The sequence below is a fragment of the Taeniopygia guttata genome, chromosome 4A (assembly GCF_048771995.1).
Source record: "Taeniopygia guttata chromosome 4A, bTaeGut7.mat, whole genome shotgun sequence".
Lineage (NCBI taxonomy): Eukaryota > Metazoa > Chordata > Aves > Passeriformes > Estrildidae > Taeniopygia > Taeniopygia guttata.
In genome coordinates, this window is record NC_133029.1 from 7,430,510 (window position 1) to 7,445,756 (window position 15,247).

At 41.7% G+C, this 15,247-nt stretch overlaps 1 protein-coding gene across 1 annotated transcript in view; it reads right to left on the minus strand.

Annotated features, from left to right (window-relative positions):
- Positions 1-14,469, minus strand: part of STK26 (serine/threonine kinase 26) — a 30,478-nt gene extending 16,009 nt beyond the window's left edge. The window contains exons 1-2 of the mRNA XM_030272544.4: positions 14,194-14,469; positions 13,967-14,088 (exon numbers count right to left, since the gene is read on the minus strand). Of these exons, the coding sequence (XP_030128404.1) occupies positions 13,967-14,008 (42 nt within the window). The 5' untranslated portion in view covers positions 14,009-14,088; positions 14,194-14,469. The remainder of the gene's footprint in view (positions 1-13,966; positions 14,089-14,193) is intronic.
- Between the last annotated feature and the right edge of the window lie 778 nt (positions 14,470-15,247).

Here is a 15,247-nt window from a genome sequence, read left to right on the forward strand (position 1 = left end):
TGCTGGTTTGCAATCTCTGCTGAGTAACTACTCTTAAACCAGACTGGTTATTATAAAATATTTTAGATTTCTTAGTAGTCAAATAGATTTCTTAGTAGACAAGTAAGTAAATTTCTAGTAGACAAGCAGTCAGGAGGGCAACAAAAAGGAAGCAAATTCTCAATTTGCCTTCGAGATAAAGCAAGCCATGTAGCTGCTTAGAGAACCTTGCATATCCAAACATCAGAGCCCTGGCTTGTGAAGGACGTGGATGACACACTCCACAGTTTACCAGCACAGAACTGGAGATGAGAGTACAAAAGTTTACAGAGAAATATTTTGAAGAGGTCAGATAGACACACCTAAAGAACCAATGCTTTGCAGAGCAACATAATTAAACACCTTACTGCTATCAGAACTGAGCAACTGATTGCACACATCAGTGTTGAATAAAGAAATGTCTCTGCGTGAAAAAAGCCCTCTAATTCAGTGAGAAAATTTGAAAACGTGGAAGAAATGCTTTGCTCTGCATCTCTCTCACATTCCAAAAGTCAGAACTAGCAAAAGAAGTGGCAGGTTTGGCAAAAGCAGACATTTAACCTAAAGCACAGATTACCCTACACAACCAAATACTCAAGTATGAACTTGAAACTCCAGAAAATAACTTTACATTGTGGTGTTCTTGCAAATTCCTGAGAAAATCTTTACTGGGAAAAAAAAATGCATTAGCACTTTAAGCTAGCCCAAAATGTACAGTCCCATTTTCTTACATCTGGACCCTTAGTGTTGCTTCTTCCCTTTGACCAGAACCAGAACTTATTCCAAAATATGGCGAAATGAATCAGGAAACAGATTTAGCTAAGAGTTAACCATATGATTTTCCAGGTTTATTTTCAGCTGAATCAGTTCACTGCTCATATATACCAAGCTGTTATTTCTGCTATCACAAGAGGAGGGAACATGAATTAGTACAGCAGATTCATACTGATCTGTGGAGGTAAGATTTCTAGCTCCTGACCAGCACATTACAACTATGGAATGAGGAATTCTCCAATGAGCTCTACAACGAGCTCATTGCTACTCTGCTCCATTAAAAACAATTCCTAGAAATAATTAAAACAAAAAAAATGTATTTTCTTCTCTTGATAGAGACAGTGAAAGACCTAAAAGATGAACAAATATATAATCAAAGCAAACAAAAAAAAAAAAAAGAAAAAAAAAAAGAAGAAGCTATTTGGTCTGAAACCAAAGAACTATTTTTTTTATGGTAGGAAAGAAAATAACTGAAGCCTTCAGGTGCTCATAAAGCTTTTAGTTAAAAGCAGTAAATCTTCAGACTGTCTGAAGAGAGACACATTACCGTAACTACTGCACCAGCTCCTGCCATCATTTCATTGCTAAGACTAAAAAGAATTTTTAAAAAAATCTGAATTTAAAATCCATTTTCAGGCATGCTCCAAAAAGTTATTGTAGGGACAGGTGTGGCAAAAGCAGCAGTGACTGCCACCCAACTTTACCCTGCTGCCAGGTAAGATGCCAAACTGTCCTCTAGCCAGGAATCATTTTTCAACTGCATTAGTTACAATAAGGAGTAATTAACATATAGTTCTCCATTTACGATAAACAAAGAACACACACTTCCAAGAAACAAGTTAAGAGAGATGAATGGCAATACCTTTTATTGATGCTTAAATACTCATCTTCACAAAACCTAGCTTCAATTTAAGACATACTTGGAATCTGAGATTCCAGGAGTCATTAATACTAACAGGTATTGTTGATTTGAGATTAAACCTGTTAAGCATTTCCAGTCAGATAAAAGAAAAGCAATTTAATAACAGACATGCTCAGCTAATCCAGCCCTTCATAAATGTCTGATCACCTCAAAGGACAACACACATCACTCCATCCTACAGACCTACTTAACCACCACCAACAGAACAAACCAGGCCTACAAATTCTCTCCCCCAAGCTACTTCAGGTGAATCAGATCTTTAAAGGCTATTTTATCTTCCAACAACTCCTGATGCCATTATGTGTGACTGCTGGAGTACAGGGAGATCAGTCATGGCTGGACTTCCCAGTGCTGCAGAACTCCATGTACATATCCCTGGGAGGAGGAGGTGGAACAGAGGGGCATCAGAGGAGAACAAACTGTGCAGGACTACTTGAGGAAACAGTCACATCTTTCTATTCTCAGAAAATCCTCTCACAGCAAGCAAAGTCAGCTTTACAGCTTCTGTTACTCACCGAGGCTGACAAGGGACTGTAGGACACTCCAGGATAAGGACAAATATTTCCGACCAACTACAGCTAATACTGAGATAATGTCCTTTGGAAAGACTTCAAACTTGTAACACTACATAACTTAAAACATGGCCTAAGAACAAAGACTGCATTTTGGAACAGATTTGCTTTTACCTTTCTTAATTTCCTTGTCTTTAAGCCTACTGTTCTACAGGAATGTTTTTCTGTAACTAATGAAAACAAAGCAAAACTTTAAAAGACTGCTCCATAAACAAATGTATTGAAAAGGATGGAGATATATTTTATATAAATATAAGTGTATATGTGTTTATACACATCCTCAAAACATACCAGTAAATTTCTGCAACACAGCTGCCAGCTAAACTTCTAATATGATAGAAATTAAGATTTTTAATACTATTAACACTCCTGAGCAAAACCACCCATTTTTATTCCTTGTTGTTTCACAGATTTTTCACTGAAATGGAAAAAAGCTTTGAAAGATGCTTGCACAAATAACCAGTATTCTTTTTTTTTTAATAAATACTGGTTTCCATGGGAATCCATGTCTGTTGGGCAGCAGATGGTAACAACACAATAAGCAATATATGAACTCTATCATCACCTCTCCAAAGATAATACCTCTAAGTGGACAAATCAGGCAGAGAATATCTCACTCTTTCCCTCCCTAAGCCCAGTTCCAGACAAAAGCAGCAACAAGCACAGGCACATTCACATGCCAGCCCCAGTCCTGCCAGTGTGACTAAGAGCACCAGCATGAGCGTGACAACACAAGCCCTCTCTGCACCCTCTGCACCGCTTCCAAATGCACCGTTTCACCAGCCTGGCACAGCCACACAGCCTGGGGCCTTCAGGAAACCTCTCCTCCTCTCTTATTCAACCTTACGCCATCACTGTATGTGTTTATACACATCTGTATGTGCACACAAAGTCACACAATCTGGCTCCAAAAGGACCTCAGGAGGTTATCCAACCTTATCACTTGCTCAGAAGCCCCAAATAAAAACCCCTATAGCATCATTTTTGCCAGCATACTTCTTTTTTTTTAACATAGTTTTTGTCAGTTGCTGTGTCAAGCATTCTGCCAATCTGGCTTATATAACCTCTTTCCTTTGATTCCAGTAAACACATGTTTCTGAAGCAATGTCCTCCTGGCTGTGCTCTGCTACAAGACGGACTTGCTGAGTCACCTTTTCACCTCTGACCCTGTCATGTACCTGGTTCTTCAGATCCTGAATTCTTTAAAACAAACTTAAAGCATACTGAATATGTAACTTCCAAGATTATACAGGAATCTAATGACACAGACCAAATTAGAATAAACTGCTGTGTCCAGATCTGTTGGTACAGGACAGCTCTTTTACAAAAACAGGCCTTCTGAAAACGCTCATAAATTAATTTCATTCAAAGGCACTGAACACAACTGAATGAAAAAAAAACCCAAACCTTTAAAGTATCCTGGACAGAGACTGAACTAATAATTCTTTGATTCCAACAAAATCAGGCACCCAACATCCTCTAGGATTCCTAAAGCAATTATTTTAACAGTCTTGTGAGATTTCTTCCAAGTAGTCTGTCAGTGTGAGAACATATATCCTCTTGTCTTAACAGTATTCCTAAAACCTGACTGAAAAATGCTGTTACACTATGAGGACTTTCAAGCATCTCCCAGGCTTTATCTGGAACAGAAGTTCCCTCAGAATTGTAGCACTGCTACAGAGCAGCTCACCTATATTATCCAAATATGTATTAAATAAAAATATAATAATTAGTTCAAAGGACTTTATAAAAGGTTAGTAAGAGAAGCCCCACAGAGTGTTCACCCACTACTATGGCAGTCTAACATGTCCTGGTATCTTTGGAAGCCATCAGAATTACCTGTGTTTAAAAGACTGACATTTCAAACAAATCCACTTGCAGGTATTTACCTATTCTCAGATAATAAATTTTTCTTCTGTTCAGACTCCCCAAAAATAAAATTAAGAGGGAGTAAGATTGACAAATGTGATATGCTACAGTACTTCTTTAAGAGTAATGTCTTAACAGATAAATTCCTTATCTCTTGCCATAGACTATCTGCATGTTGTTTCAGATATTATATATATATACACACATTAATTATACACCATGCATATTAAAGCATGTAACAATATATATTCACATAAATTATATATATTTTCATATTTTACGTGCATAAGGAAAGTTACTCACAGAAATAGTGCCAGGCATTAGTGTGTGTATACATAGGCATGTGTGTGTGTATGCATAAAAATTTAAATAGTTTGAAGTTAATGAAGGCACAGGTGCAGATCCATTATTACTTAAAAAGAATAAGAAAAAATGAAGCTGCTGACATTCAAAACAAGGGCAGAACCTGTACACACCTATTTTCTTCATCTTGAACATATACACACTTTTTTCCAGCTGTTTTGGCATGTAAATAAAATCTGATGTTGCCCTGCAGTCCTGTTCAAAACTAAGGTATCAGGATTTGATTATATTTACTGGAACTGTATGATACACATGCAGAGAATATTACTTTAACAACAAAACAATTTGACTTAATCAGATTTTTACATTATCTACAAGTTTTTCTATTCAGTGGATAAGAAAAATTAGATCTGGGTTTTGCTGCCCTTATATGGGGCCTGATCTCCGTTACACCCTTTATAAAACATCTCTTATCTGACAAGGGCAATACTCATTGCCATTTTTAGTGAGAACCTAGGGAACTTCATATAAAAGCAAAAACAGCAAGAAAAACCTATGTGGCTGTTTTCATCAAGTTAGACATAAGGTGAGCTGCTTGAAAATTTCTATGACTATCAAAACTCTAAAATCAGCTTTCAAATCCACCTATTGTCAGATTTTTAAGGAAAGAATTACCTTCATATTCAAACCACCTGACCTGTGGCAGATGCGAGCTGTCAATTGTACGTTATGCTGAAAATGAAAACCACTGAACTCACTTCCTCTATTCTTAGCTTTTCTTTCACACAACATAAAGCAGCTTAGGCAAATGCATAAATAAGCACAAAAAAAGACTAATACCATATGTTGCAGAGATTAGCTCTTTGTCACAAGGCAATTTAAAACATTTACACCAATTATTTATAAAGAGTACTCTGCACTGAGGAAAGGAAACAAAGAGCAATTTCCCATGACGGTGAGTTTCTCTATAACTGATATCCTACACATCCTACAGTTCAAATGGAGTCCCACTTGGCTTCTATTCTATGTATCAATACCTTTTAACTACCTAGTATATTTTTAAATGTCCTCAAACCACTGCATACAGCTGCATAATCTCCAGTCTGTTCACATCTCTGAGGAGCACAGCCTATTAAAAAAACTCAGAGAAATTAAGGTGGGGGGGACGCACAAACTACATAATTGAGTCTCTACTATAATTTGAAAAATATGTGAGTGGCTGAATGTTTTCTAGCTAGAAGTATGGACATCCTGAAATGGAGACAGAAATCAGTTCAAGACATCAACAGGTTCTGGTGTTGTATCAACTAACTCTGTTCTGCATTTATTAAGAGTTCAACAAATTGATCTTTCACAAGTTTCATCTTCTCCGTTGAACAGTGCAGGACAATTGACTGCTGAATGAGTAACTTACCCACCTCAATGAACTAACCCGATTCAGAAGTCACAACATATAGGACTCCTGCAATTTCTCCTTGCTTAAGAACACTTGTAACCTCTCCACTTTGAGAACTGCTTTGAAAAATGTACTCTGCAGAGAGATTTCAAAGTCCACATCTAATAGGAATATGGAAAAATAACCATTTATGAGCTGCAGCCTACTTTTAGCAGTGTGCCCTCCCTTTCAGCACCAGCCTGCTTATCAGCACACAATTTTTTTTTTTTTGCCACACCCATTTAAAGGAATAACCGTGTCAGAACTCTGCCAGCAATACCCTATATCATTAAAGCATTTCAACCATTTTCCTAATATTTAAATACTGTTAAGTGGCAACTGTTATATAAATTTGACAGGCCTTCTCACTCTAGAAGCCATTTTAGCATTTCCTGTGCAAGTTAGAATTTGATACACAAACCTTCCTCCTGTAAATAAGATTAGAATTATACTACAAGCCAGCTAAAACACAAATAACAATAAAATCCAGGGTTTTAACTTACCAATCCATAAACTAAAAAGTAGCAAAAAGACCTCAAACATGACACATATTCGTACTTAAATCTCTCCACTGAAGAAGTCACTACTTATTTTCAGGCCAAACAAAATTAAAGTGAGGCACAAACAAGCTAGTTGAAAAAGGATGGCTCCAAACCACAGTGTGGGTGGGTTAAAGAGCAGGCCACAAGTTTAGTTACCACAGATAAGGCTCCAGGCATAGTGACTGCCTGCAATGAACCCTAAGTGGGACCCCACACTTACAGGGTATCACCATTTCTTTAATTTGGGGAGGGGCCAGATTGGAGAAAGAAAGGCAAACAGCAGTCTAATAGAATCCTACATTTCTGTCCTCTCCCCCAAGGCTAGAGGACCGCAAGCTTGAAAGCTGTACTTTCCTCTTGAACTCTGGCCCTCGATCATATCGATGATACTGGACCTGAAGCTACAAAAAGCACACAAGGAAAAACCAGAAATACAACTCCAAAGCGAGCTGCAAAGAAAAATCTCTGCTGCCAGAACCAACCTGCCCGTTCAGGAAGCTCCTTTTTCAATTACTTTGCAGCTCATTCATAGCATGGCAAGCATCTCATTACATAAAAGGCAAGGGGAAGGGGGAGGGGAGGAAAAGAAACACCCTGGAGAAAAAAAAAAAAAAGAATCAGATTCTTCTTGCCAACTAGGCTAGAATAAAGCTGTGCAGGAAAGTAAAAGTGTTCTTGCTGTGACCAGCTGCCAGATGACACCTTCCTAGGTGAGAGATCAACAGCAAGAACATTTTGCTCCCTTCATAATTCTCTATGTTTTTAACTGATCTACATCAGTAGAAATTCAATCTTTTTACTCAGTGTTTTACATTTAGGCATGCTACATTCATGGTCACTTCAAGCTGGACACTGTTTTTATTATTCTGCATTCAGCTCCCAACACAGAAGCCTCCACTGAAACACAACTCGACATCAAGCAAAGCGTAGACACACTCTAATCCTCCCCCAGTCAACATTATTCAGATATTCAGAAAATATAACAGTACCCAGTTCAGAGGAAAGACTGCAAAAGATGGGGGAACAGGAGGAAAACAGGAAAAAAACCACCCCATTCTCCAGGACTGAACATATGGTTCTTGAATTCTGGTTCATGTAAACAGTGAAGCCACTCTGGGCTCTCATACTCTCCCTTCCAAGGCTCAAGTGTGAAACCTGCAGATTTCTGCACATTTCTCATTACTTTTTTTCCTTCACTGATGCACAGAGAATTCATGCAGAACCATGACAGACCTTGTCAGAAAGCTTTTTCAGATATGCTGCCTCAATCAAGACCATTCAAATCCAGATTTCAGCAACATAAACTTGGCTATATATTTCCAAAAACTGCAGTTTTGTGCAATTTTTCAAAGTTTTTCTTATGAAGAAGGAACAAAGTTGGAGCCATGCTCTTTCCTGAGCTATGGACCTAATCAATATAGCGCAACACTGCAAAAACACATGCACAAAATATGATGAAGAATGAGACCAGCACGCTACTGCTACCTTGTCAGTACCTGTATTAATAATTTCTATGATTCAGTTCTTTTTGCCAAATCTATTTGGCCAGCAATCCTGCGGCAGAGGAGATTTCAGTGAATATCACCAGGTGGGCACCCTTCCCAGGATATTTAAGCTTCTCCTTCAGAGCTACGGAGTGTGCTCAGTGATCCTCATCTAATCAGCAGAACAGACATGTTCCAGAAGAACTGCAAGAAGTTTAAATTTAAAGAGCAAATGACAGTTCTTTAAATAAATACTGGTGAGGCAGTAATAGGAAGGAATTTTGGAATTTTTTTTCCAATTTCGTAAGAAAGAAATAGCAGGATTTGGAACAGTGATTCCTTACGTAATGGATAAATCACCAATTATTTCTTCGAAGACACCATACACACAGACACTACAGCATGACAAAAAATACTTGTCACAGAAACATTCCAAAGCTTCAACTTTGTACCATTCATCTCCAACCTCATCTTCCCCAAACCCATTTCTGAATAATTTTATCAATTATTTAATTCAGTCCCTAAGAATAAATGAAAGGCAAAACAACAGTCTCTTATAATTTTTCAAATTTCACAACTTCTAAATCTGAAGACAGTCACTAAAGAGAAAACAAGTGGTACTTTTACTAATGGTTTTAAATCCAGCCTTTCACTTTTAGAGATGGCTGAAAGCTGAGGCTGCTACTCTTGTCTATCTTCACCAATACATTTCACAGGTACCATAGGACAAATGCTGTTGGCAGAGGCACACTCAGTCATATATACGCCTCCTGGTGTACCACTGAGTTTCTAGATATAAAGAAACATTCCTCTCCTTAATATATGTACCTATATAAAAAATTGCAATATATTACTGAGCTATTGCTTGCTGTACATTCTCCTTTTGGAGAAAAAGGAGAAAAGTTAGACAAAACTTACATCAGAACTTGTAAAAAGCTGGGACACTGGAGATCAAAAACAGCTAGTGCAAATATATTAAATGTTAGAATCAGAACAAAACAACAATTCTATCCTTTTAAAAGTCAGAACTCTATTTTCAGATGTAATGTTTTTACATTTGGGGGAGTATTATTCTCTGCTCAAAACTGACATTGTATGATGGTGCAGAACAGCACAAAGATTAAGGTGAGCTGGTTTATGCACTCTCTCCAGCTTCAGCTGATTTGCCTCTGAATTCCAAGTCAAAGCACTCAATGTGTCTATAAAACTGTAAAACATGCACAGAAAATACTACTACAGGACTGGACTTTTTCTTTTAACCCTGACAAAAGCATCTCCTGAATTCCAGGAGATTATACCTGCACAGCTCCCATGTACTGAATACTTCTCAGAGCTCTGTCTACTCTCCTCCTTTGACACTAGTAAGACATTACAAGGATTACTGAGCCATACTTTTCGTGCCACCAGAGTAACTTACCAGGAGGCATAAGAGGGAAGAACCAAGTTCAGCTAATACAGCCTGAGCTGATTTAGGAATCTACTATTAGCTACAACAGAGCTTGTAGGTTCTGCAACACCTTTCCTGTTCCTAGGAAAGGAACCACTGCAGTATTGAATTCCACCAATATTTTAAAGCAGAGCTGCTTCAAGCAGAAAAGAGGCTTGTTCTCCATAAGGCTTAAAATACTGTCTTCCCGCAGAGTCTACCTTTGCTGCAGCTCGAAGTACCAATCAAGGAACTGAAACTGGAAAAAACACCACAGTCCACATCAACTTAATCATAAGACATCAGTTTTCTAGGCACTGTGGAAGTCTCCTGGTGTCCAACAAGTGCTAGATTCTCCAGTTTCCCTTAAGTAAGACATGTTTCTAAATAGTAAAGGTTTAAAGCCTTTACAAATTTGCTGTAGAAGCGCCTGGATACAGCTCAGTTCCTAGGAGCGGAATAAATTAAAAGAACCTTGAATGCATCTTTCTTCAAAGATTTAAGTTTCTCTAACATGCACTTTCTAAACATATAAGTATTTTACAGTAACAGACTGGTTGCTCTTAACAGAAGCCATATTCTTTTAACTTCAATGCATAAGGTTTACTAGAAATCTGACACACTTCCAAGACTAGCTTTAGGTATCACACATTTCTGATGTGCACTAAGTTAAGAGAAAATGTGTTTTTTTTCTAGGGCTATGAAAAAGACCACTTACAAAATTAAACACTGCCCCTCATCTTTCTCTACTTACCCAAGTAGGCATTACTGATCTACCCCTGAGCACCCTGCAGGGAGGGACTCTCCAGCTGCCAGGCTCCAGAGTGAGCAGCGCCCTACGGTCACTGTTAAGTGGCAGCACAGAGAGCAAAGCTCACCTGGACATCCAAGTTTTCATTTAATCAAGCAATCCTTCAATTGTGAATCAGAGTACACTGCCTGACAGGTCACATGCTCCTGGCTGCTACACTTTTAGAGGAAGTTAGGTTCTTTATTGCAAGTTAGCCTGAATGCCAACAAAAACAGATGGAGAGCAGCTCTAAACAACCTTTCTGGCTGTGCTCAAAACTACTGTCATACAGCATCAGGGGATATCAACAAAGCCATGAGAAAGGAAACAGAAAGTGTTTAGATAAGTAGGATAGCAGAGAAAATAGGACATAAAGCCCTAAACCAGGTTCCAAAGACACACATACTAACAAAAAATATAAATGAGAATAATTAATATTTCCATCAGTTAATAAATTAGTATTTCACAGACTAAGGGTTTTGCATGACAAATTAGAATAGGAAAAGGGTAAGTTACATTAAAACTCCACCAGCTAAAAAAGGCATTTACCACTTGAGTGATGCTCCAGCAAATTCACAGACTAGTTTAGAAAATTTAAATGCTGACACACTGAAAAGTAGCCTCCCCGTCCACCTTAGAAAGGTTAATTGTTACTCACTTGCAAATGAACAGTTTCCAACCTCTTTTATTTGTAAAGAGTTTTGGAGCATTGTGTGAGATGCTGCCAAGAAGGTAAGTTCATCAGAAACACATTAATCTCAAATTACACCCATGAAATGTTCTGATCACTAGAAACAAACAACCCTCTGAACTATGTACTCTATCTGCCAGGCAATAGAAGAGCATTTAGGATTAATAATAAGGAGTCTAACACCTTCTTCAGTCCAGCTGTTTTCAGCACCTGGGCTGCCAAAACACGGGCAATGTGTCTCCTGCAAACTGTATCCAGAAATGTTCTGTAGGAGTTCAACTGGATTCCTTGAAGACAGTGCTGGTGAACAGGTTTCTCACTGTGAGATCTCAAAGCATTCCAGACTAAGAACTAGTCTGAGTATTTTTATCCCAAGGAACAAAGTTACTGTGACATTACTGAATAAAACCTCAAACCTGACAATCAAGCTCACTGCAAACTGTGCTTCCTGTAACCAGGACACCTTAACTGTGCTCATTATCCTTTCCATTTTCCATCTCATCTTGGATTCTGCATAAAATGCCATAATTTGTGGTATCATGTTCAGCTTCAGACCACTCATGTTATACATACACTGAGCACATGGATTTTACTGAATGGGCTTAGAAGTTAGGCAGCTGGCCAAGTTAACGCTGTACAATTGCACCAAGTGCAGCCTTTCCAAAGGAGCAAGGAAAATGAATGTGTTTAGGAAGTTGTCTGCAGAAGCAAGAATTGTTAGGTATAAAATTTGGTTTTGTTAGGGACACAAGACAGGTTAAACAGAACATAACCACTACATAAACAAATGGCTCTGTAACTACTCATAAGGGCAACAGATAATACCACCTCTGGGTCTGCCATTGCTGTCAGGGGACTAAAGTCAGACTGCAAGTCCACCAAAATAACTCTCCGTGATTTTCTGTAATTTTCCATGTTTGAGTGTTTTTTAAAGGGGACCTGACTCTTCATAAGGTGAAAAATCTTAAAAGAGTCAAAAAAGCATCTGATATACTTTGGTGATAAACTGTCTTAAGGTCTGGTTTTGGAGTATGGAAATTACATAACATGTTTATTTCTGGATTTTTCTTGATTTTTTTTTTTTTGTATAATCAAATGTAAGGGAAAGCATAAGATGACAATAAAGCTGAAAACTTCAAACTTGTGACATTCTCTGACAATAGCACTGTGACCATCCCACAGTGATAGTTTTAACATAACCATTACATCTTGCATCACAGAGGAACCTGTTTATTCCTTCTTTAATCAATCACCACCCATCTACTTTAACACTGAGCAGAAGCAGACACGCTTTTACCACCATTTAGATGATCCTGCCTGAATAGTCCAGATAGGTTAAAAAACCCCAAAGGAAACAACTCCTCTATCTCAGACTGTCATGAAGTTGTTGTGTTTGGGTTAGGGTTTTTTTTTAAATGAAAACCCTCTGTATTATGACTCTTCTAGAAGGATGAGCAGATTAACATCACACCAAATTCTATTTTTTTGTATTCTGAGGGTTTCAGGACTTGTGTAATCATCTTCATAAAAAGGTCACCAAGTGAAAAAATGTGTTTTAATTCTATGCATCTGGATTTATCTAATAGTTTAAAAAATGTTTTTAACATACTGATATATGTTACTAGCTGTGGGTTAAACTAATAACAATACTAGTGGGGCTAAGGATGCTACTAGAATAAAGTTTATTGGTGTAACAATGAAAAAAACAGAACCTTAAATAATTTCAAGGTCCTTTTGTGTTGGCAGTTACAGAAAACAGGACAGCAATACATTATGCAGATATAAAAATAGGAAATTGACAAACTAGAATGTTGAAACAAAAGTTTCCCAAATACAAACACACTAGAAAGCCCAGAGGCTGTAATTAAAGAAGCTCAGACTAAAACCTTTAAATCTTTTATAACAAAATTTCTTTATGATGTTCTAATGCAACAGTTATTCTGACACAATGGAACAACTAGGCTGAGAAGATGTGGCTTGTGTCCTCTTACAGAAACAGAAAGTCAGTGAATTACCATAATTTAACAGATTTCAGAAAGCCTAGAAATTATTAGAAAAGAGAAAGGTAAACTAAACCATAGCACTGTAACTGGCTTATACTTATAAATATATAAGTATTGTTTATATATCAATTCTACACTTTGTAGAAGTCATACAGTTACCTGACCAAAAGATATATTTCTGTTCTGAAGCCTCCTGAACTCTTTACTGTATCTCTCTTGTACACAGAAATGTATCATAAATGTTTCTGTATTATTTGAAGTGAAAAAACCTCCGATGTTACACAGGTATGACTATCCTAGAAGTTAAGAGAATGCTCAAAACACTGACTGGGTTGCCAGTACCTGACAAGAAAAAAAAATCAGCACTGAATTGAGCTGATCTTTACATTGATAAAGATCTCTGGCTAAATTTGTATCAGATTGTCCAGTGGAGTAAGAATGAAGAGTCAGAGGTATTCCACCTTTCCTATGAAAGTCAGTAACACACCAACTTGTTTGTTTTCTAAGCAGGTAACACAAACATAGAAAAGCGACACCAGGCCTGATTCCCAGGCGAGGAGAGGTGCAGGTTTCTGACACACTATGTTCGCCAGTGCTCTGTCCCCACCAGACCTGGCGGATACCACCTTTCCATGAATCCCAAGGTCCTCCGGGAAGCTGCACTACAGGCCCAGCGCCAGGGTGGTGGGGAAGTCCTGCTGCAGGTCCGCCTGCCAGCGCGCCTGCTATGTCATTTACAGCGCACCCACACACCCTGCGATTAACTTCACTTCGCCTTTAATCAGTTCTAGAGGCTCTTACGTGCTCCTGGATGCGGCGCGGCCACCCCTGAACAAAGGGAGGCATGGAGGGAGGGGAATCCCTTCTCCTCCGCCGGGGTGCAGGTACGCGGCCCCCGAAGCCTCCCGTTACCTCGGAGCAGCCCCTGCTTCCCTCCCTCCCTCGCTCGCTCCCCCGGCGAGGCGGCGGCCCGGCCTCCCCGGCCCGAACGCGGCCTCCCCGCGGCCCCGCTGCGCTTCGCCCACCCGCGGCTCCCCGCGCCCCGGCGGCGGCTCCGCCCGGTGCGGGCCGCAAGCGCCGCTTCCGGAGCCGGGGCCGGGCCCGCCGCCTCCATTTTGGGCCCGGTGCGGAGCTCACCTGCATGCCGGGCACTTGCACCGCCACGGGCGAGTGGGCCATGGCGGGCTGCGGCGGCCGGGCGGGCGCCGCCCGCTGCTCCCCGATCTCGGCCTCTTTCTCCTGGGCGGCGGCGGCGGGGCCTGGAAGGACAAAGCGGCGGGGAGGCGGCGGCTTCAGCGCGGGCCGCGCTCCCTCCTTCCCTCCCCGCCCTGCCCGCCGGCCCCCGCCCGCCGCCGGCTCCTCACCTCGCGGCCGCGGGGCTGCGCTGCGCGAAGGGCGGGCGGGGGTCGCTAGCGCCGCTGTCCCCTGCCCGCCGGGCTCCCCGCAGCGGCCCTGCCCATGCCCCGCTCCCCGGTCCCGGCGCGGGGGCGGCTGCTCGGGGCCCCCCGGGGTGGCGGCTCTCGGCGCGGCCGGGGCTGGCTCAGAGCGCCATGTCGGGCTCCGGCTGCAGGCGGCGGCTGCTGTGCGGCGGCTGCTTCCGTCTCGGCTCCGGCCTCGCGGGGCGGAGCCGCCGCACGGCCCTGGCGTCACGGTGCCCGCCTCCCCGGGCGGGCCGGGGCCGGGGCCGGGGCACGGCCGAGGGAGGGGCCGCGGGTCCCCTCGGCGTCAGCACGGCCCGGGCTGCGGCCGCCCGGCTGTCACAGAGTGACCGGCGTATAGGTTGGAAAAGATTTCTGAAGTCATCGAGTCCAACCGATGGCAAACACCACTTTGCCAACCAGACACGGGCACCGAGTGCCACGTTCAGTCTTTGCTTAAACACCTCCAGGAACGGTGACTCCACCGCCTCTACGGGCAGCCCGTTCCAAAGCTTAATCACCCTTTCTGTGAATAAATTCTTTCTGATGTCCAACCTAAACCTCCCCTGGCACAGTTAAGACCTTATCCCCTTGTCCTGTGGCTGGTTCCCCGGGGAAGAGCCTGACCCTCACCCGGCTTCAGCCTCCTGTCAGGAGCTGCACAGAGCAGCAAGGTCCTCCCTGAGCGCCCTTTTCTCCAGGCCAGACACCCCCAGCTCCCTCGAGAGCTCTCATCGCACCTGAGCTCCAGGTGCTTCACCCAGTTCTGTGCCCTTCTCTGGACCCGGTCCAGCACCTCAGTGTCCTCCCTGAACCCAGGACTGGACACAGCACTCAAGGTGCAGCCTCACCAGCAGCAATGCTGACCCCTCGGGTGCTGTCATGGGGTCCCTCCTGCACAGTCACAGCGCTGCCCCTTGGCCCCCCTGTCCCCAACACGCCGGTACCGCTGGCTCCTGCACCCCGGAGACACAGGGTAGTAACCGGGTACAAATAACTG